The following is a 22,163-nucleotide window of genomic DNA, read 5'->3' on the forward strand; positions in this document are numbered from 1 at the left end:
ATAGAGCACCTTGTTAAATTCAAAGTGATCTAAATTTTCCTCTGAGCAGGTCTGTTCCTTGGCAACAATTCTGTAGTGAGCTGTACTGTCATATGTCCCTTTCCAGAACGACACTGTGATATTTATAAATCTATCTAAGAATACAGATAACCCACACACTAAAGCATATGTCAGGGCATAGCTGTCAGTCCTGTCAACTTGCAGCTCTTTGAAGGAGCAGAAAGGCACATTGACTCACCAGTGTGTGGCCCTGATTTTAGAGCTCTGAGGTCTGTAGAGTCTATTTTGTGTTAATAAATCTTACAAATAAATGTCCCTGTGTAAGGCATATGTTGAGATTCAGAGATAGCACTGTTGTAGAAGCTGCTACAAAATATTAGAGCAGATAGCATCTTTCAGAATTTGGCACATTCTGTTTGAAAGGATCTGGCACTGCATCACGGACTAATAGCTACAGTGTTCTGTGAGAGGTGACATTCTCCTTTCTGAAGGCAGCTGCCAGGACAGAAGGGAGAAGGTCCCTTACTAAAGGACTTCAGAGTATCACTCGGTATGTTAGGGCAGAAAGTGCTTTATTTGTCTCATAAATGGTAGTGTACAGATATCCACCTACATTATTGAACCTGATGTCAAAAGTCCTGATCCAGCAGAACACTTCCTATTGTATTTAAATGCTTTGCTGTCTTGGGACATCCATGTGCTTGTGAATATTTCCATACAGCTACTGCCTTGTATCAGCCCTGAGCTCTGCTACCAGCTCAGCACAAAGTCTTGTGCAGCTGCCAGTCAGTCACTCTATTAACACTTGAAATGCTCCAGGCTGGCTGAGTGGGGGATTACTTCTGCATGTGGTTGCTTTCTAAACTGTCTCACCTACTTCCCAGCCTGCCCTCACTTCTTCAGCTCAAGGTCTGTGTAAGGCAGGCAGTTCTTTGAAAATGAATTTTGAGTCCTGGATGCAGTTAAGCCATGAGGCAATCTGAGACTTCTCTTTCTACCATGGGAGCATATTTTTCTGAGTGTGAGAACTGTTTATTAAGGTCCTTCTCTGTATGTGTGTGGTGGGAAGAATGTGTACAGCTACCACTCCCATGAAATATTATGCTATATATTTGAGGAGGAACTGTGAACAACAAACACCTTTCCTCTACAAAAAGGATTTTTTTTGGCTCAGGAAATCCCTGAACTAAAAATTACTGGTTGCAAAGAAGAAATAAGCATGTATTTTTGCCTTGTGCTTATCAGAAGACAGGTTACATGCACCTTTGGAAAGTCTGCTTGCATGTTGTAACATCAACTACTCTTTACTGGCAAACAAAAAGAAAGGTATCCACACACTCTTTTTTTTTTTTTTTTTTTTTTCCTACTCTGGCTTTCAATACTGTCCACAAAGAGCCTTTTCTTTTCAATGCAGAAATCTTTCTTCACTGTCATGTCCTTATGCAATTCTTCATGCTGTTGCCTATCAGGAAAGATGTCTCTGAGGTCTCTTTTCTCCTCTTCTGAATTAAGCACGGGTTATGCTTTGAAAATAGGTTTGTAAGCCCTTAACCAAGATTGCAGACACTTTTCCACAACATCATGTACATAAGAAGCTTGAAGAATAATTAAAAAAAACCAGTTAATTTTCCTTTCAGGAATCATTACAATTTGAACCATTGTTTTGTGGTCTAATTAATAAAGGAAGTATTTTTAGGTCTTGTATTGAGTGTCTCAGTTTTGACTGAAGGGAAATATGGGTTTTAATGTGTTCTCTTGGTTATTAACATACAGACATATATTGGTCAAAATCTTAGATTTGAGGAGGTTTTATAAAATGTTCTTGAGGAGACAAATACTACTTCTCAGACTGTAGAATGGTGTCCTTCCACTTGCATTTTAATGTCAGAGTTTTTTTTCCACGAAAATTTTGTGGGGAAATGAGGAGAGGGAAAGGAGAATGTATTTTTCAACAGGTTTTCAAAAGAGAAAAAGCTCAACAGCTTTGAGCATAAAGCAAATTACTGGATTTGCTTACTGTGAACATACTGATTAACTGAAAAAGTTATCAAGGAATAAATTAGCAATGATGAAATTTACTTCAGGCATGGCACTACATGCCTTTATTCTTTATAAAATATTTGTGCCTCTTCACCATAAACTTAGTGTAGATGGGTTGTGAGTTTTCAATGTTGCATTTACTTTCATCTCACTTGAAATAGGCTTTATTTTGATGGAGGAATACGGTTTTCAATATGGTGCCAAAGAAGGCATTGAAGATATCGGAAGTGATGGAAACTGAACAGCAGATAAAAACAAAACAAAACTCAGCACTTTTACCCATAAAAAAGAAAAATCATGCTTTGGCATGAGGTGTTAAGGGGTAACACACAACTCTTCTAAGATTCACTACATCAGAAAAACACATTAATAGGATTTCATTTCAGAAAACCAAAATATTTTTATCATCCCTGTTCCTGTTTGGTTTTGACTTTTCTCTCTCAGTCCAGTCCGCACTATCAGTTCTCATTGATACCACTTCTGCACATTTCCCCATCAGAGGATGACCATAGCTCCAGTGCTCCTTATCTTTCCTTATGAACTTTCTTTATCTATCACTATTATACAAAACCACTATCCTTCCCATCTGGTATTCACCTTTTCCGCTCCCTGTGCCTGATCCTGTAGGCAATATCCAAATACTGCTACATTTTCTTTAAGAATTTTGGAAGCTTCTTTTCCTTTCCACATAGCTATGTCTTTCCTCTCATCCTCCATCAATCAATGCAGGCTGCTTTTCTTTTACACCTCTGACACGTCAGCTTTTCCCCACCTCACTATTGCCACAGCTGCTGCAAAGATGAAATTAATTAATCTTTCTTCTTCCTGTCATTTTCCATTCTTAATCTTTCCATTACAGCCAGTTCAATTTGCTCCTCTTTATCTAAAAGGCTTCTCGCAGGTCACTTGCTCTTTTTCACACCTGTTCATGTTTCATTCCCCATTGTGCCTTCCAGTGTTTTCCCCTAAAAATGTCTTTTGCCTTTGTCCATCTCTTCAGTGTTCCTTAACTATGGGGGTCTAGTATTTTCTGGTTGGTTTGTTGGTTTTTGTTTTGTTTTGTTTTGTTATGTTTTGTTTTGTTTTTTTTCCCACAGCTATCTTCTCTATGTGATAGTTTTCAAAGAGCTGTCTTTCCATTTGTAGGCATGATGCCTCTGAACCTTTGGTCTCAGTTATATGCTGCCTTTTTATCATTAGCCAAATAATTAAGGGCAGATAAAGGGGCAGTCAGCACAGATGAAGAGCATACATTTTATTAGAAATGCTGAATTTCAGTGTGATAGTATATTACACATATATTTAAAGAACATAAATGAAAAATATGATTATTATAGACAAATAATGCATCCTAGTGTGGCCATCTAATTTGCATTTCATATCTTATTAATAATATGTAATGGTAACTTTTCTGGGAAAGCACTGATAAGGGCTGCATATACAATATAGCTTGGGAACTATAACTGTACATATATAACTGTTGTTATTGTTCTAAGTCTCTAGCCAGGTTTTCTTTTTCTGCAAAGTTAATGTGAGAGGTTGATATGCACCAATAAGTATCTTGTTGCTAATAACTTGATCACACATTTTCTTCCTTCTTAAAAAAAATGCTTAAGCTATTAACACAACATTTTTCCACTTAATGAGGAAAAAACCAGGCTAACTTATCTGCAGATGAAATAAAATCTTGAAAAGGCATCTTTATGAAAAACATATTTCACTAAAAAGTAACATATGACCAATATAATGGTTATTCTTAATATAAAAAGACACACTAAGGAATACTTCATGGCATCTGCATCAGTGTTGCGGGCTTTTTCTTGTAAAGACCCATATAAGGAAACGTAAGTGGAGATCTATTGCAAGCCGTTCTTGGTGCAATTTTGTCTTGTATCAGGCATTTTTCTATATGGTTTGATAAGAAAACCTACATTAACTTTCTTGCACCCAATGAAAACCATTTTTTGACACTCTTATTGGTAGCTCTATGTAGTTTAACCTTTGTTTGTGAAAACATCTACCTTTGCTATTGTAGGAACAGGTTTATTAAAAAAATCAAAGATATTACAGAACACAAAATGTTATGTACTCAGCCAAACCAAAGGTTTTAAAAATCTCTTTAGATACACACTATGTTAAATAGAAAAGCTGTCTCCTTTCTTCTTCTGTCTCATCCCTTCTGAAAGTCAAGCAGTTCACAGAAGATCTAACCTGTATCCTCCTGAATGAAATTTTAAATATCCATTTATTTTTGCTCCAAACCTCAGTTTTTCTGTGGAAGTTAGCATGGCTTTTGCTTCATTCACCTAACCTTGCAAAGGAAAATATGTGATATTAAGGGTGGTATAGCAGCTTGTACTTTTTTTCAGCAAGTCTGGCAGTGTAACATCTGCAACTGGTTTCCTTGGCACAGGCAGAAAAATTATAACCACAAAGACCATTTCCCCAGTGTCTTTTTGAGACAATCATGAGAAAAGATCTTGAAAGCATTTACTGTGTGAATGGGGTTTGGGTTTGTCAAAGGAGACTAAACTTTTGCTACTGAGAATTTGGAAATACTGATGGATTTGGAAATCCTTTGAAAATCCTCTGTCACCAAAGTACTGAATGACAAAATACTATGTGGCCATGTAAAGGGAAGTCCTTCAAGAGTGAAAGTAGAAAAACAACCAACAAAAAATTTAGCTTTCATTGCATATATTGCAAAAGTAATTTTCATTTTCTCATGTGGTGGATTGAACCCTGGCTGCCCACCAAAGCTCTGTCACTCCCCTCCTCAGCTGGACAGGGGAGCAAAAATATAATGAGAAGCTGGTGGGTTGAGATAAGGACAGGGAGAGATCACTCACCAATTAATGTCACAGACCAAACAGGCATAATAATGAGAAATAAAACCAAATCTTAAAACACCTTCCTCCCACCCCTCTCTTCTTCCCGGGCTCAACTTCACTCCTAATATCTCTACCTCGTTCCCCCGACTGGTGCAGGAGGATGGGGAATGGGGGTTGTGGTCAGTTTATCGCACTTTGTCTCTGCCGTTCCTTCCTCCTCAGGGGAGAACTCCTCACTCCTCTTCTTCTGCTCCAGCATGGGGTCCCTCCCATGGGAGACAGTTCTCCATGAACTTCTCCAACGTGAGTCCTCCCCAGGGGCTGCAGCTCTTCACAAAGTGCTCCAATGTGGGTCCCTTCCACAGGGTGCTCCTTCAGGAACAGACTGCTCCAGCATTGGTCCCCCACAGGGTCACAAGTCCTGCCAGCAAACCTGCTCCAGTTTGAGCTTTTCTCTCTCCACAGGGCCACAGGTCCTGCCAGGAGCCTGCTCCTGCCAGAAGCACAGACTTCCCACATGGTCACAGCCTCCTTTGGGCATCTACCTGCTCTGGCGTGGGGTCCTCCACAGGCTGCAGGTGGATATCTGCTCCACTGTGAACCTCCATGGGCTGCAAGGGGACAGCCTTCCTCGCCATGGTCTTCACCATGGGCTGCAGGGAAATCTCTGCTCTGATCTGGTGCCTGGAGCACCTCCTCCCCCTCCTTCTTCACTGACCTTGGTGTCTGCAGAGTTGTGTGTCTCACATTCTCATTCCTCTCCTCTGGCTGCTGCAGTTGCCCAGTTGTGCAGCAACTGTTTCCCCTTCTTAACTATATTATCCCAGAGGCACTACCACCATCACTGATGGGCTCAGCCTTGACCAGCAGCACGTCTGTGTTGGAGCCTGCTGGCATTGGCTCTCTCGGACATGGGGGAAGCTTCTAGCAGCTTCTTACAGAAGCCACTCCTGCAGCCCCCCACTACCAAAACCTTGTCATGCAAACCCAATACATATTGGAACATTTTTTCCTCCTGGATTTTCCTTCCACTTGAATGTATATTCTCAGTCCTGCCTTCCAACAGCAAAATAAAGCTAGTGCTTTTTCTTATAGTTTCAATTCAGCCTTCCCATGTGCTTGAATTACCCTAGCAAAGGTCAAAGCAAGTGGTTTATCTGTGATTCTTAAATGAATGTGAAGAGTAGTGGAACAAATAGGTAACATTACCTCTGTTCTTAAAATTGTGTACAAAATAACTAATCCTTCTCCCATCTCACAGAAACAAAAAATTGTAAATATTTTTTATTTATTGAAAGGTGACAGCATACTTGCTGTTGTGTGAACAAGACTTTCTGCTCATTTTCTTTTGCTGAGGGCAGGTACTGACCTCACTAATATGCAAAAGGACTGTTTGCTCACTTCTTGACTGCAGGAGCCCTTTTTTTTCTGGAAATGAACAATGGAGTTCAAATGTATGTTGTGGCAAAAATGGGAAATCTCCATGCCCCAAAATATGACCAAAATAATGTGGATGTGATGGCTTTGCACTGATGTTCACAGCTGAAGCAAGTTTGTGGGTGCTTCCCAGCTCTATAAGATAGAGTGTTTGATGTACTTCGGTAGCTGCCTTCCAAACTATAGTAAAGGTTTGAAAGCTCAATTAAATTCAAGTGCTATTTATTCACAGATTTTTTTTTAAAAAATCCTAGTTGGTAATTAACAGCATTATTGTGAAGATTGAAGGTTTTATGTTGCCTATGGGAATGTTGTAAGTGGTATCATATTGAATGCAGGACAACATGTTCTTAGGTTACAAATGGGCTTAGTGTATAGCAGATATAATGCTATACCCATTGTCTGTGACATATAAGAGAGGAAAAAAGTTGAAAAGGGTGCTTAGCTGCATGGTAGAAGTCTTGGATACATGGGAAGAACTATAGTCAGTGAAATAATATGGGGTCCCACGTGTTCGTACACCCCAATATATACCAATATACGCCACAAGGGTATAACTGAGGTTATAAAATGATGGCATTTTTCTTAGCATAAAAAATGCTAACAAAGACTTTTTGATTTGTATTTGAGTAAATATGTATTGTATTATTAAAAAAAAGGGGGATTCACAGACAAAAGCAGAGTGCGATAACTGTGAATTGAGTAAGCCAAAGGACCATATGGAGTATAGTATTAGTTAAGTCACTCATTCAGACCCCATCAGACCCTCTGTTTTAGCAGCTGCTATTTATTTTCCTCACATTATTATATTTTGCAGCAGTCCAGTTGCCATGAGTAAGAGTATCCTCACAAGGTATAAATATCTTCATTTCATTTTTTTAATGTTAGCAAGAGAAAAAGACTTTCCTATTTGTAAAAATGATTTTCTTGGCAAACACAGTTGGTTGCTAAAATTTATGCAGAATAAATGTTCTCTGATATTCACTCTGAAAGAAACTTGGATGGTGACTCCAAGCATTACAGATCAATGTAATCACCACATCTGAGACAGCAGTTGTAGGAGATGATTGCTAGAATAGTCACATGGGTTTCTTTTAATTTTCTGGAGATTTATTCCTCCTTATTTTGGGGCAGATAAAACTATTTTTAAAATTAGTGTCCTAATCTTCAGCATCTTCACCGTTGCAATATCTCTTAGTCTGACAAAGTGACAAAGACCTTAGACCTTGAGGAGTTTGGAACAAAAAAAATGCAAAGAAAATAAAAGTAACATATTCGTTCACACCATTTTACTACTCTTTCTGCCAGTTTGAGAAAATTTGAGTCTTACTTCAAAGCTTGTGTTAGAAGTGGTGGCAGAAATAACCCTCTGTAATGTATCTATTTGTTTAATCAGATGGCTGATACTGCAGTAACTCAAGGTCATCCCATCCTATTCCATTTGTGATTCCTGTTTTGACTGTCATGGTCTCCAGCAAACATGCACAGGAAAAGAAAATGGTTTTACTAAAAGATAACCATGTTTTTGTTCTTCTTTTTTTTTAACTTCATCTGATTTAAGCTAGAGGAATGGGAGAGACTGTTTTCTTCCACTTCACTCTTTCTTCTTTGCTGGTTTTTTTTGTTGTTTTGTTTTGTTTTGTTTTTTTACTTTGAAAGGGTTGCTGTGACTGTTGTCTAAATAAGTACTAATGACATTACTGTGGGCAGCACAGGAGAGACAGACTGACACGGATCTCATGTTTTTCCAGATGAGGATAGGCATTCACTCAGGATCAGTGCTGGCCGGTGTCGTTGGTGTAAGAATGCCACGTTATTGCCTCTTTGGGAACAATGTCACCCTTGCAAGCAAGTTCGAGTCAGGAAGTCACCCACGCCGCATCAATGTCAGTCCAACCACATACCAGTAAGTCCTCTTAGCCTTTTTGCACTGTTTTTATTTCCGCCTGTTTTGAGTTTGATCTTGGAACATGCTCTATCCTCAACACATGAATTTCAACAGAAAGTTGGCAGGGCACCAGAACAACTGGAAAGAGATGTTGCATCGGGCTGTCAGGTTTTCGTTTGCCATGTTCATGTCCAAAGAACTCAAGCAGTGGAGGCAAGGAAGCACAACAGGACAGCCAACCATTCCTGCCTAAAAGAATGTGCAACAGAAGAAGTGGGATACGTCTCCCATACCACCATATTTTTTTTTTTCACTATTACAGCTTTAGGCTAAGGATTTGGGTTCCACCCACTAGAAACAGTTGATGAAGAGAAGAACATTCCCACTGGCTCAGAAGAAAGTCTTTAATTTTGCCAGCAAGGCCAAGCTTTCAAAAAGTTTTTATGCCTTCTTGAAGACAAAATTTCTTGTTTAGCATTGTAAAGAGACACTTGATAGAAGCATTTTCTTAATGTAAGAAAAAAGATTGAAAATGGCAAAGCATTATCCTTAGCTCTTTGAAGAAATTATGCAAATAGAGAGAAGGCTTGATTAAATCTGGTTAGGAGGAACAGCTCCTAAATTAAAAAGGTGTTCCTTACTGTTCAAATTTGACAGCTTGACTATTAGAATTTCTGCTGCTTGGATTACTACTGACGTAGTCACTTTTTTGGCAGATCTCAATCTTAGTCTTTTTCTGACATTCTGTATCTGAAGTAATTTTCTGAAGTACAGCTTTGGGACTGTTTCTCTGTGGTTAATCTATACGGAATTGCTCAAACAATACTAGTTTTCTTTTTTTTTTTTCTTTCTTATACAGAACTGTGAATCTTAATATTATTTTTCCCCATATCTATCTATGTAAATTAAAATTTAAAATGGAATTTTAAATTCCAGCCCTCATTGCAGAGGGGCTGGAAAAGATAACCTTTAACGGCCCATTCCAACACAAACCATTCTATGATTCTATGTTTTCTTTTCATCACGTTGCTGGTAAAAAGACTGTTTGGAAAGGCAGTGTGAGGGCTTGTATATGGAGCTTGCTAGAAATCCGTGCTTTTATGTTGCCCTTTTCCTGACTCTGAGTACATTGTGGCACAGAGAAGGTGGCTTCTGTTTGTCTGTGTCTCATCTCTACCTGGCTGCCATTGGTCATACCAAACTGTAACAAGTCAATTGTGGGTAGCATGGGCTGGGAGAGCATTCTTACTAAGACCTAGTAGCATAACATGAGTCAGATTTTCTCACCCTGTTTATCTTCCAGGTTGTATCAAAAAGTGGGCTACAATTTTTCTCACTTCCCTTTAATCCTAGAAATCCAGTAGGAATAGGACCATTCGTTTCAGGATGGCCAAACTTTCACCTTATATGATCATCATGTCTCGGCTTATCTTCTAGAAAGTTATAAGTTTAGACTGTTGCTTTCAAAAAGGGAAGATAGCAGAAAAGTGACTTATGATGCAGTCACTATATGTTATATGCTATGACATAAAATTGCAAAACAAAACAACAAAATACAGGTGTTTGTGTATTTGTTATCTGCATTATTGTGCTATGTAAAAAATCTGCTGCTATGTGCTGAACAAATTCAGTGCTCAATTCAGAGAGATTCAAGTGCAAGTAATAGGCTAGACACATGGTTACAGGTAAAGGAAGGAGAAATGGCAAGAAAATATTTGTTTGAATGAGAGTCAGTTATCATTGAAGATGAATGGCCAAAAGTAATGATGAAAAGGCTATGAACTTGTTTATTTAACATGCTTCGGAAATAATAAGTGAAAATAAATAAATATGCATAAGGCCACTTAGATTTAAACCATACCTTCTGGCGTGGTTGAGAGCATGAGAGCAGACAGGGAAGAAGTCAAGAAATGACACTGCTGACACAGTGGCCAGGAGAGACTGCAGTGACAAAACAGTCTATAGGGCAGAATTATTCAGAGCTTCTGAAGGTGATCTAGGAGGTTTGAACGTAATGTACTGGTGCTATCCAAATAAGCAACTAGTCATCTGATGTATCTTAAATAAACTTTTCTTAAATATAATTTGCATGAGTATATCATTTGCTGTGTCCAAATAAAGTGATTCATCACAAACTGAAATGTCTTTATAGTTGACCTTATATTCCATCAAATGCTTCTATTTGATCATACTGTGCTGCCGTGTACTCAATATTTTTATTATTTAAAAAAGCAGTCTTTTCCAAAGTAGATAATTCTGCAATCAGTATGAAAATAACAGAATTTTCAATTAATTAAAACTACTGGCATTTATCATTACATATTTGTTTCTACCATGCCCCCTGATGAAAATTCTGATACAAGTTCTGTGCTTACAGAGGATACAGATACTGGAAGCATGTCTGACATCAGCTTTCGTTTTACAGTACAGATTATGCATTAGAAAGCGTCATCAGCATTCAAATTATAATCACACTTTAGAATGCCTATTATTGGTTTCAGATGCTTCTCTGTGAGCCTGTAATCTGCCTATGTAAGATTCAGAGTCTAAAATTATAAGATGTGGTGTTGCCTAGCAGCAGCAGTGAACCTGGGGCAGCCTTGCTCCAGTTACACCTCCTGGGCAAAGCTCTGCAGCGTGAAACAGAACCTTTTACAAAGGTGGCCTTTGAATCTGTTGGGGATAAGAGCTCACTTCCGGTCAAAATATCTTGTTCCCTTGGCTCAGGTCAGGTCTTTTGACTGAAAGATTACAGAGCTTCGTTTCATTTGCTTTGAATCACTGAGCATTGTAAAATGAATGCACTGGAACAGTGTTGGTAAAACTTCCAGTGAAGCCTATGGAAGCTGGAGAGGGAGTAGAGGATCCCACACTGGTCTCTGTTTAAACATGTGGTCAGGAAGGAATGGAAGAATAACACATTCTCTGTTCCTTTAGTAAACTGGCAAATCTAGCTCAAGGTTTATTTAATTCATCTACATTATCCTGAATTGAATAAAATTACCCTATTTTCCATACTCAGGAAGGAAACATAATGAGATTTATGAGACTCTTCTTCAGAACAGAAGACAGATTAAATATTTTTTAATTCTTTGTTTCAGCCTTGAATAATGATGTTTATCAGATATTAATATAATATACCTACATTCATCCTGTTTCCCTAATAGTATTACAATGTGATGCCTGGGGATCTCAAAGCAGTTATCAAAAGCAGGTAAACATAATTGTTGCTATTTGTCAAGTAACTGTATTTAAAAATGAATTCTCTTTTTCCTCTTCTTTCCACCTCTGGTATTTTCCAGAACGTATTTCCCTTATGGAAAAGGTGCTTCTGGCATCATGCACTGGGTACAGATACTTTCCATTATCATGTGCTGGGCAATACATCTGGGACCTGAGCTTAGGCAAAGATGAACAGCCTGTATTCCACGTCCTTATCTGATTTAGGAGAGCAACCAAGTGTACCTCCTTATTGAGCTGAGTGAGGTTACTGCTGGTTCACCTCCCTAAATTGCCCCTCAGCATTTAAAATTAAAACTATGTGTTTCTATAAACTCCTTATAGATTTTTATTTTAATCAAATTATTTTTCCTACAGGTTATATCTATATATATATGATTTTTCCTACAGGCTTTATCTATATCTCTCTATATATTATTTTTTCTGCAGGTTGTATCTACATCTATATATATCTACATCCATATATATTTTTTTTTCTGCCTCATATGGATAAACAAATGGATTTGCTTTCCAAGAGCCTTTTCAGATTATTTTAAATTTCATTTCTGAGCATCCTCTAAAAAGTGTTCCTTTTTATATTGGTCAATTCACCATGTGTGCTTTCCTGAGACATATTGGTGGACAGGCAATTTAGCTATTGACAGGGATAGCTGTCGAAAGGGAACACAGCTTATACATGGACACAAATAATTATTGTTAGTCTAATTAAGGTCTAGTCAAAACACACTTGTTTATTCTTGGTTTTCTGATCCTGGTGTCATCTGCCTCCATGAGACTGCACCCCTGTAGTCACTGTGATTTGTGATTACAGTCCTGGGGCCTCTGCTGTCTGCCTGTGCTTCTGCTTTGTGAAACTACATTTTTATTTGAGATTTATAGGTAGTTTTCTCTACACAGAATAACTCCGTGTTAGATCACTGTCAATTAGTAATATATGTTACTCTGCAGTTCCACACAGCTAAAGTAAAGCTAAAACATATTTAGGCAATAGTCTGACTGCTAGACAACTGCTAACACTACAAAAAGCTTAAGCCTGGACAAATCCAGACAAGTCCTGAGGCCAGCGCTGTTAGATCAATGTGAAGCCTGGGGCCTTTTACTAGTGATGGCGCAGTCCTGTTCACTGAGTCTAATTCTCTAATGTCCCAAAGAGCAGAGACCCACTATTCCTTCTGCTTAGGTGGGTGCGAAATAAAAGTATTAAAGGTCAAAGAGAGACACTCACCATGCTGAGCTGCATGTGATAGTGCATTAAAAAATCAAGGCTGGTCCTTTCATAATTTTATTAGAATTGATCCGTATGAAGGAAAATCACCAATACACAAACTTCCATTGTTTAAAGAATAATAATAAAAGTACAATGTGAAATTAATTCCATGCAGACATAGGCTTTTTTTCAGTCTCCTGGTCTTTCTAGCATGTATGGAAACTGAGGGAGAAATTCAAAGCCACTAAAATTTCGAACCAAGGGGCCTGATTTTTTGCATTACAATAGCAAATTCATATCTTTATACGGTGTATTTTATGAGAAGCCTACCAATATTTCTGAGTGCCATAATAATTTATCATCTAAATTCATATGGAAACAAATGAGCTGGTGTATGTCATCAAACCAGATGTATGACACCAGATGTCCAGCTGGTGAAGTGACTGACACTTATTGCCACAGAGGTAGGGCTCAGCCATCCAGCAGTAGACAGTCTTCTGATAAACTGTTTGGGAAGCCATTAATTAAATTTTCCTGATGGTACCAATTAACTGGTGGATGTGAACAAGGTTAACTACAGTTTTTACAGTTCTTTAAGAGGTAGAGCAGAAAGAACCTTTTCTTTTGTTGATAGCTATCCCTGTGAAAGGTAACATTTATGGAAGACTGACCCGGGCACTTTGCTTTTCTTGGTGCATACTATATTTAACAAGGAAGTGCATATTCTTCTTTATTGTAGTGCATGGCATTTCTTTTAGAAATATTGTTCAAATTTTGGTCTATACAAAACTTCTTTCCTAAAAGAAGTTTACATTGAAGTTCAGTTCTGAGTAGGTGCTTTTTTGACTCAGATTCAGCAAATTCATAGAATCATAGAATCATAGAATGGCTAGAGTTGGAAAGGACCTTAAAGATCATCTAGTTCCAACCCCCCTGCCATGGGCAGGGACACCTCTCACTAGAGCAGGTTGCTTAAAGCCCCATCCAGCCTGGCCTTGAACACTTCCAGGGATGGGGCATCCACAACTTCCCTGGGCAACCTGTTCCAGTGCCTCACCACCCTCACTGTAAAGAATTTCTTCCTTATATCTAATCTAAATCTCTTCTCTTCCAATTTAAAACCATTGCCCCTTGTCCTGTCACCACTCTTCCTGACAAAGAGTCCCTCTTCAGCTCTTCTGTAGGCTCCCTTCAGGTATTGATAGGCTGTTATAAGGTCTCCCCGGAGCCTTCTCTTCTCCAGGCTGAACAACCCCAGCTCTCTCAGTCTGTCTTCATAGGAGAGGTGCTCCATCCCTCTGATCATCCTCGTGGCCCTCCGCTGGACCCGTTCCAACAGGTCCATGTCCTTTCTGTGTTGAGGACTCCAAAGCTGGACACAGTACTCCAGGAGGGGTCTCACGAGCGCAGAGTAGAGGGGCAGAATCACCTCGCGAGACCTGCTGGCCACACTTCTCCTGATGCAGCCCAGGACACGGTTGGCTCTCTGGGCTGCCAGTGCACACTGCCTGCTCATGTTGAGCTTCTCATCCATAAGCACTCCCAAGTCCTTCTCCTCGGGGCTGCTCTCCAGCCATTCTCCACCCAACTTGTATTTGTGCCTGGGGTTGCCACGTCCCAGGTGCAGGACCCTGCACTTGGCTTGGTTGAACTTCATGCAATTTGCACGAGCCAAACCTTATCATAACGTGACTTTTATTTATGGTACGTGGAAGTTCATTATACAGAGGTTAAAATGTATATATATGGAGAACCAAATCTGAATAAATATTTGGCTGTTGTTAATACCTTACTTGAATATTCCATTCCTGTTACATAGTTTATTGAATCAGCAAGTACTGTAATTAATCTCATATCTAATTAGATATGAACATGTATTTGAAGGTTGTTATATAATACATTTTTTTTATATATCTATATATATCAGTTCATGGCACTGATCTCAGGAACTGTGATGTATAGTATACCCACTGTATGTTTTGTGGAGGGCCTGAGGAAGACCGAGGGGAGCAAACCATGCAGGCAGGTGGAGATGCTGTACTTTGTTCTGGGGACTAATACTCCTGACCGGCTCCTGTGGTCAGGGGACAGCAAGTGGCAAGCAAGCAGAGGAGCCTGGCACAGGATGTGCTGCATCACCACCAGCATCACTTGCTTGCTCCTTACTGTCTGTTGGCTCTGGAAGGATTTGGCCTGACTGCATGACCTGAAGGTGGCTTTTAAGACAAGCCTGGTGTAAAGGGTGGGAGAAAAGACAGGGATTTCAGCACCACAAACTATGCAGTGTCCCTGGCTCCTGCAGCTGAACATGCGTCTCCTGCTTGCATTTGCTGGGATTTCAAAAGTTTGCTGGGATGTGACAACCTGTGCTAGCCATGTCCAGCAGCGCTAGTCCCATCAGTGGGGAGGAGGTTTCAAAGGTTTCCAGATGCTGCACAGGCAATATGTCCTCTGAAGCCCTCATGGTGGAACTCAAAGTATTAGAGCACGCTAAAGCTAAGCAAGTGCTTCCTCAGCACTGCTGTTTCTCAAAGCAGCTAGAGCTGAGTTAGCACATGTGGTAATCATTTATTCCTTTACTGTGGAAAAACAATTCTCAAAGAAGATTGTCTTTTTTATTTCTGAAGGAAATATTATTTCTTTCATATTTCCAAAGGAATTGCTCCTCCAAGCTGCTAAGTGGCTGCTCCTCTCACCATCTTATTCCTCCCTTTTGGTCAGATCCTTCAATTTGTGGTTGTATCTTCTTTGGGAAGGAATGGAGCAGATTAGCCCACTTTGCATAAAAAAAAAATCTTAAAATATTTGCAGCCATCCATTCTGCTGAGCCTGAGGGCAAGCAGAGGTACCTTTTTTGGGTGAGTATTAATTAATCTTAGCAGCATCCAGTGATAAGTACAAAGGTCTGACATCCGTGAGAGATGGAGAGCTAAAGAGGTAGTACTGCTTTCCATTGGGCATGGAGAGAGTAAGAATCATTGTGGAAAGCATGGATTCAGCATAAAGGGCCTTGCAACAAATAATTCTGTAGTAACAAATCTTTGTTAGTTCATTTTCTTAATACAGGAACTGACTGATGAAGATGTGACTGGTTTTGCCAAAATAGTTTGAAATGTAATTACCCTATCATTTCATCTACGCAAAAAAAAAGGAGCTACAGCTTTTAAAAGCTTCTTCAAGGTTCCCACTAAGTATGATCCCAATTTTCATTCACACACGAACCTCCTGACCTTGAAATGCTTCTTGTTTCCACTAGAAAATAACCACATTTTCTGTTTCCATATACTGTCACCTTTTTTCTTTTTTTAAATGAAGGAACTGAAAATGAAAAAAATAAATGGGATAATTCTCAGATAGCATCTCTTTGTGTCTGAAAGCAACAGCTTTTCCGCTAAGGAAGGGACAGAACAAGAATTTAAACAATTTTGGAAGGTTTCAGGTTAGGAGGGGAAGCTGTCAAAGCTAGTCAACTACAAATCAGCGTTTAAGAAATTCTTCCTCTGCTGAAACATCAATGAAGAGCACAAGCTGAGGGCAGACCTAGTACTGGTCAATTTACAGGAACACTTGAGAAGCCTGATCCTCACAATTTGAGCACTGAATTGCAAATTGTATGTCCAGCCACTTGAGTGGAACCCAGAATTTTGAACCTGTGAATAACCTACTATAAAAATATCCGTTGCAATAGTGCTCTTAAGGGAAATACAGAGAAGTGATGCAGGAACCACAGCTGAGATAAATGTTTTGGAATATTTTCAGACTAGTTGTTTTCTGCATATTCCTGAGCTGCAGAGATTGTGTAACCTCAACTTAAGCTCTATGACTATGGGACAATCTGGGCAGTCCGAGTAATGTGTTATAGGAAATCCTGCTTTAGTAGGGGAGTTGGACTAGATGATCTCTAGAGGTCCCTTCCAACTCTGACAATTCCGTGATTCTGTGATTCCGTGACATTTTATGTAGAGTTCAAACTGCCATATAATTTCCGGAAGGTGAAGGATAGATTGTGCTCTCAGACTTTCAGAAGAGGCAATCTGACTTAGTCACAACTAAATGCTCTGAGAATGGTCCACAAGGTAGACAAACAACCAGAACTGGTGGCACCATCCATGAAATCTTCCAGAACAGAAGGTTTTACACTGGCTCTTCCCTTGAGTCAGAGGGGAAATGAAAAAACTGATTGTGTGGCTTGGCATTGCCCTTGATGAGGATCTGCACTATTCATTCAGCTGCTTGGCAGAAGTATCTTTTGGGGTTCTTAGTACCCATGAAAAGGAAAACAAGAAATTTAGAAAGGGCTGTAGATCTGGATCATGGCCATCAATGGCTACTGTTCTCTTTTTAACATAAAGAATGGCCTAAATAGAAAAATATCCTCACTGCTAAGCAGAGAGGATTAGCAGATAACTTATTTCTTTAGTGTATACACAAAGCTATAAGAAATGGGAGGCAATTTCTGAACTATGATCTCATTCTCAGCCTGGGAAACCAAGTATCGGGACCAATATATTTAAGGAATCTGAAGAACCTGTTCTGTAGGAGAATGCTAAGAGGCCATTTTTATCCTGATTGAAGTCTTTCTAGTAATATTATTGCAAGAGCCAGCAAATATTTTATTTTCTTAAAAGTATAAATTAAGTAGGATAGAATATGATCATAAGTATCTTCCATTAGCATTTGGTAAAGATGATTTCCTGCCGTGCTTACTTGGGAGCTGAAATGTTATCTCAATAAAGGTCAGCTAGACAATTTCTGAGGGTGAAAGGCTGATTCAAATGGTGCACTTAATACAGGATGTGGAGTCTATCAAAGGCACAGTAGTGGAGGAATTTCCGAAGGACTAATTGGCTAGTCACCCATCACTCTTGGCACCTTGATACTCTCAGAGCATTTCATCACCACCAAATTACAATTCACAAAACAGGTGAAAATAAGGCCTTTAATTAATATCTTGCACTTTTTTTTCTATGAGGAAAATAGTGTGAAGTATCAGCTAAACTCGGTCCCAGCCCTAAACTGAATCAAAGGAAAAAAAAAATATATATATTTTACAGTTTCAGACTTGTATATCTGTCATTACAATTAGATAATGTTAGGCTCTCAGAAGGAAACCATTGATTTTTTGCAAGGCCAGATGCTCCATAGTGAATAGTCAGTTTGGGGAAGAATGACTGCAGCAAAAGCTTACAGATTTAGCTCAGAAAGTTCTAAGAGTTCAGCTGTTGCTTGCAGAAATCTAGTTTGGGAAGCAGTGAAGAGTTATTTCAGCCTGTAGTTTTAAAACACAAAATATTTACCACAAGCATTGCAGAGATGAAAAGAGAGAGGCTTCTCTGTAGAGGCCTCTGCAAACTCTCATGCAATTTAGAAAAGATTACAGTATTTTGATCATAAAATTGACAGTCTGGAAAATAGATTATGACATTCAAACGGCATGCTAAACAAAGACCACCACAGAAGTTCAAAGGCAAAAACATCGTTGGATTTATAGCCAACTGATTATTTAAAAGCTGTGAAGAAAATTCCTTTATATTTCAATGAGCTCACACAGAATGTCTCAGCCAAAATGCACAAAAAATACTCAGTAAAGGAAGTGCCATTACATGTGCTGAGAATCCTGGAAAATTCTCTTGGCAACAGGATTCGTTAATTCATTTACTTCCCAGAAATCAGCTTTAGAGACGCTAAATAAACAACCTATTACAAAATCCACTGAAGCTAATAAAGTTTCTCCCACTAATGTTTTTGAGCTTCAAATTGATTGAGAGAAAGAATAAATATCTTGGGAGGGGAAAAGACAAAGACTGCTTTCATATATCTAACTGTGCTCAGAATTTACCATTATCTCAAAACCCCTCTTATCAACGCTGCAAGGGACTGAATACCCCTAGCTTAATATACTGGATACAAAAAGAAAATGTGTAGAGTTATTTTCTTTATTTTATAAGTCCAGCTAGTTTCAGGGAAGGTACTTGACAAAGAGACCCTAAACTTTCAGATCTAGCCAGACAGAGATTTCTCCGCTACGGAGGACAAACGGCAAAAGGCAGTATGGTCATGTCTGTGATGTACCACTTGTGTGACCGCACCTGGAGGATGGCTTCATGGCTCACATGAACCTGGATCCTGTTTTGACCTCAACCAGGTGGCCCAGATTAAACCCATGGGTGCTTCTGATGAATAGTGTCAGATTTGATTCTGGTTTATGTTGAAGCTGGATTTGCTGTATTTGAACCTAATTTATGAAATACAATACTACTGAGTATGAGAAGGGCACAAACTGACCACCCTGCTTCTACCTGTGAGAGCTCCCAAGCACTGTCACCTTCATACCTACTTTCCAGCAGGAGACCTCATGGTAATCGTCACTCTGAAATGTTCGTTTCTGCACAACTGGCCTGACTGGAGAGTTTTAAGTCAGCCAAATAATACATTATGGATAATGGTTACGGATAATGGTTATTATGAATTTGCTTCCCTTTCTGGTACAGCACTTTCTGAACGCTGACACTGATTTTCAGAGAATGTGTTTATTTGGGCCATCTCCTCAGCTGATCTCAGCCAACAGAGCTCCTTGAAGTTGATGATGCCATGTTAATATTTATCAGCTGAGGATCCTAGCTTAGGATTTTTTTAGATGTTATTTATTTGGGACCACGAAGGATCAATCTCTTTCAAAGAGGTGTTTCAGGACTGTGTTTTATAAGTTTTTATTTCCCTCTGTTTTGTTTTTTTTTTTTCCTAGGCTTTTGAAAAAGGAAGAAAATTTTATTTTTATCCCTCGTTCCCGTGAAGAGCTTCCAGAAAACTTTCCAAAGGAAATTCCTGGGATCTGTTACTTCCTCGAGGTCAAAAGTGGTCAGAAGCCGCCAAAACCCTCCATCGCGTCTGCCAGAGTGAGAAAGGTTTCTTACAACATTGGCACCATGTTCCTTCGGGAGACTAGCCTATGAGGCCTGCTGCAGATCAAAGACTCGTCAAAAAAGCACAAGCCCAGAACTGGGTCATGACAGGGGAGTTGGAGGTTCTTTCTATTTCACTGCCTTGTTCTGAACAAGCAGTAAAAGCTCCATGTAATATCAGGCAATAATCATTTTAAAAGGTGGGTGACTGCTGTCAGTAAAAAAAGTGGAGATAAGGAAAAAAAATTAAACAACGTACTTCCACTTCCAGAGGAATTTCTTTTATAAACTTCAGTCTGGCCCCTCTATGACAAACAAAACAAAAGAAAACAAAAGAAAACCCCAACTCTCAAATTAGAGGTTAGTTTTGTTTTGTGCAGAAAGGATGATGGTTCTCTGTAGATTTGCACCAGCTAAGCAGAATTGAGAGTCAGTTCTGATTATGCATTCCTACATTTAATGTGTTCTTCAGTAAGGTAATGATGTTTTTTAACTTTATGAACAAACATTTCATACATATACTGTAGAGCTGTTGTAACCTTCCTGGCAGGAGGAATTATAATTCAATACAAATATTGTAGGAATTTTACCTATTTTTATACATATTTCACTTTCTGGATAATTACATTCCACATACTGTAAGCTGAATGAGTTTAGATAGCTTTTCAGAGGAAGCTACTGTATATTTCATACATTCTACCTATCAAACCTTATTGCTATACAAATGGGAAGAGTCATTTTTCGACTTTTTTGGCAACAAAAATATCGATATTTTATGGGAAAAAAACCACTTTGGTAAATCTCTTTACCTGATGTTTATGCTAAAGCTTTAGATGAGCACTGTCTTGCTTACAGAAAAAAATGTTCAATATTTGTCCTACAGTGCTGTATTTCCAATCCTTCCAGGACAATGCAAACAAAGTGCAGAAGATCGATGTGTTGACAAACAGAAAAGTTCTGTTCAATGGGGCTTGTTTCCCACTAAATTATCAGTCAAACCGATTTTTGGTAGGAGTCCTGGACTTTTTTTAAAAAATTGATCTTGTGAAAACTTATTCTGAGGAATTCCAGTAGACACTGGAAGCTCTCTGGATACTGGTTTTCTACATTTTTTTTTAATAGGACCTGTGCTCCTACATCAGTTCGATTGTTGAAAATCCTACCTTTTATTAATGATGCTCATCTGGAAATTTCCTCTATTGCTGGATTGGCTGGAAGGTCCCCTGCTTTATCTAATGTAGACCAAAAATAAAGCACTTGAAAAGGGAAGGCAATACTTTCCCAGGTTTAATGCAAATGGCAGTTCAAGATTTAGATGAGTCCATGTCAATTAAAAGAAAAAAAAAGGCCGATTTTTTTCTGTTGAAAATTAATATAGCTTTATTGTCTTCAATTAATCCAATTGAAACAAGATGTGGATCTCTCCCCTAATAGGCACATATTCAGGCTTTGTTTATTTCTCAGGTTTTCCTTTTCAAAGATAATGGCAGTCAGTTTTGCTCTGCAGGTTTCCTTTACAGTCATACTGAAGTGGGCCGAAGTTGTTCTGCTCTTGCAGATTGTTAGTTAACACTTGTGCAGTGATTCTGAAGTGGCTTAGCTTTATGTGGGCCTGATCAAAGCTCACTGAAATCGAGGAAGAGTCTCAACAGTACTGGGAGGCGTGGGAAGCTCTGCATTCCTATAATCCAGACCAGAAATTAGAGTTTACTTTTGTATTTATACAAAACTCGAGTACAAAACTCTAAGCATTTTTTGAAAATAAGTATGTAACTTTCACCATGTGTCCAAATTATCCAGTTAGATCTTTCTGTGGCAGGATTGACGGTTCTGTATTTCTCCCCTTTGACCTGTAGCCCATGTTAGAGTGGGAACAAGTCAGTGTGGCACTGCTAGACTGTGCTGAACATCTTTCAAGCTTCCTTTCCAGGAAGCCTTTCTGGATGAGAAAGGACTATCTTGAACCTATACTGACTTCAGCACGTAGAGGACATCTGAACTTATTAAGCAGGTGTGGTTTTTTTCTTGCCTGAAGAGAGTAGAGGCATGGGAATTAGCAGAGAAATTTACTTAAATGGAAATTCCCTCACGTTCTAGAGGAACACAGATGTTAAAGATTTCTTCCTTTAGTATTAGAGCATCCTTAGGATTGGAGGTATTAATCTTTTATCTGCCTTGACAAACAGCATCTGCAGTTCTACTGACTATTTAAAAAATGACTTAACAAAAACTACTTTAGCTTGAGGTTGCAGAATTTCCGTCCAAACTACAGATCTGAGAATTTTCTGCATAGGATGACAACTTTTAGCCTATAGCCATTATTTTGCACCTACACAGGATTTAGCATGCATCGGTTTCCTGACACACCAGTGACACATGCAAGACTCATAAATGGAGCAAAGTTCACATTTCACAACTGGAAGAGGAACACTGTTTCCCAGCTAATAAAGCAGTGGGTTTGATGTAATTTCCTTGTTCCCTAGAATGAAAATTTTTCAGATAGCTATGAATAGATTGAAATTTCATTCTGACTTCACTGGCACATCCGCATTGTTCAGTAGGTGCTGATGTCAGAGTACCAATCTCTCTGGCCAGACTCTTTTTCTCTTCTCACCACC

At 39.0% G+C, this 22,163-nt stretch overlaps 1 protein-coding gene across 2 annotated transcripts in view; it reads left to right on the forward strand.

Annotated features, from left to right (window-relative positions):
- GUCY1A2 (guanylate cyclase 1 soluble subunit alpha 2) overlaps nt 1-19,857 on the forward strand; it is a 154,940-nt gene extending 135,083 nt beyond the window's left edge. The window contains exons 8-11 of one of the 2 annotated variants that reach the window (XM_074145245.1): nt 515-550; nt 746-768; nt 8,033-8,214; nt 19,389-19,857. In XM_074145245.1, the coding sequence (XP_074001346.1) occupies nt 515-550; nt 746-768; nt 8,033-8,214; nt 19,389-19,596 (449 nt within the window). In that variant the 3' untranslated portion in view covers nt 19,597-19,857. The remainder of the gene's footprint in view (nt 1-514; nt 551-745; nt 769-8,032; nt 8,215-19,388) is intronic. The other variant, XM_074145253.1, reaches the window with a different exon arrangement.
- The last annotated feature ends 2,306 nt before the right edge of the window (nt 19,858-22,163 follow it).

The sequence above is a fragment of the Numenius arquata genome, chromosome 1, assembly GCF_964106895.1.
Source record: "Numenius arquata chromosome 1, bNumArq3.hap1.1, whole genome shotgun sequence".
Lineage (NCBI taxonomy): Eukaryota > Metazoa > Chordata > Aves > Charadriiformes > Scolopacidae > Numenius > Numenius arquata.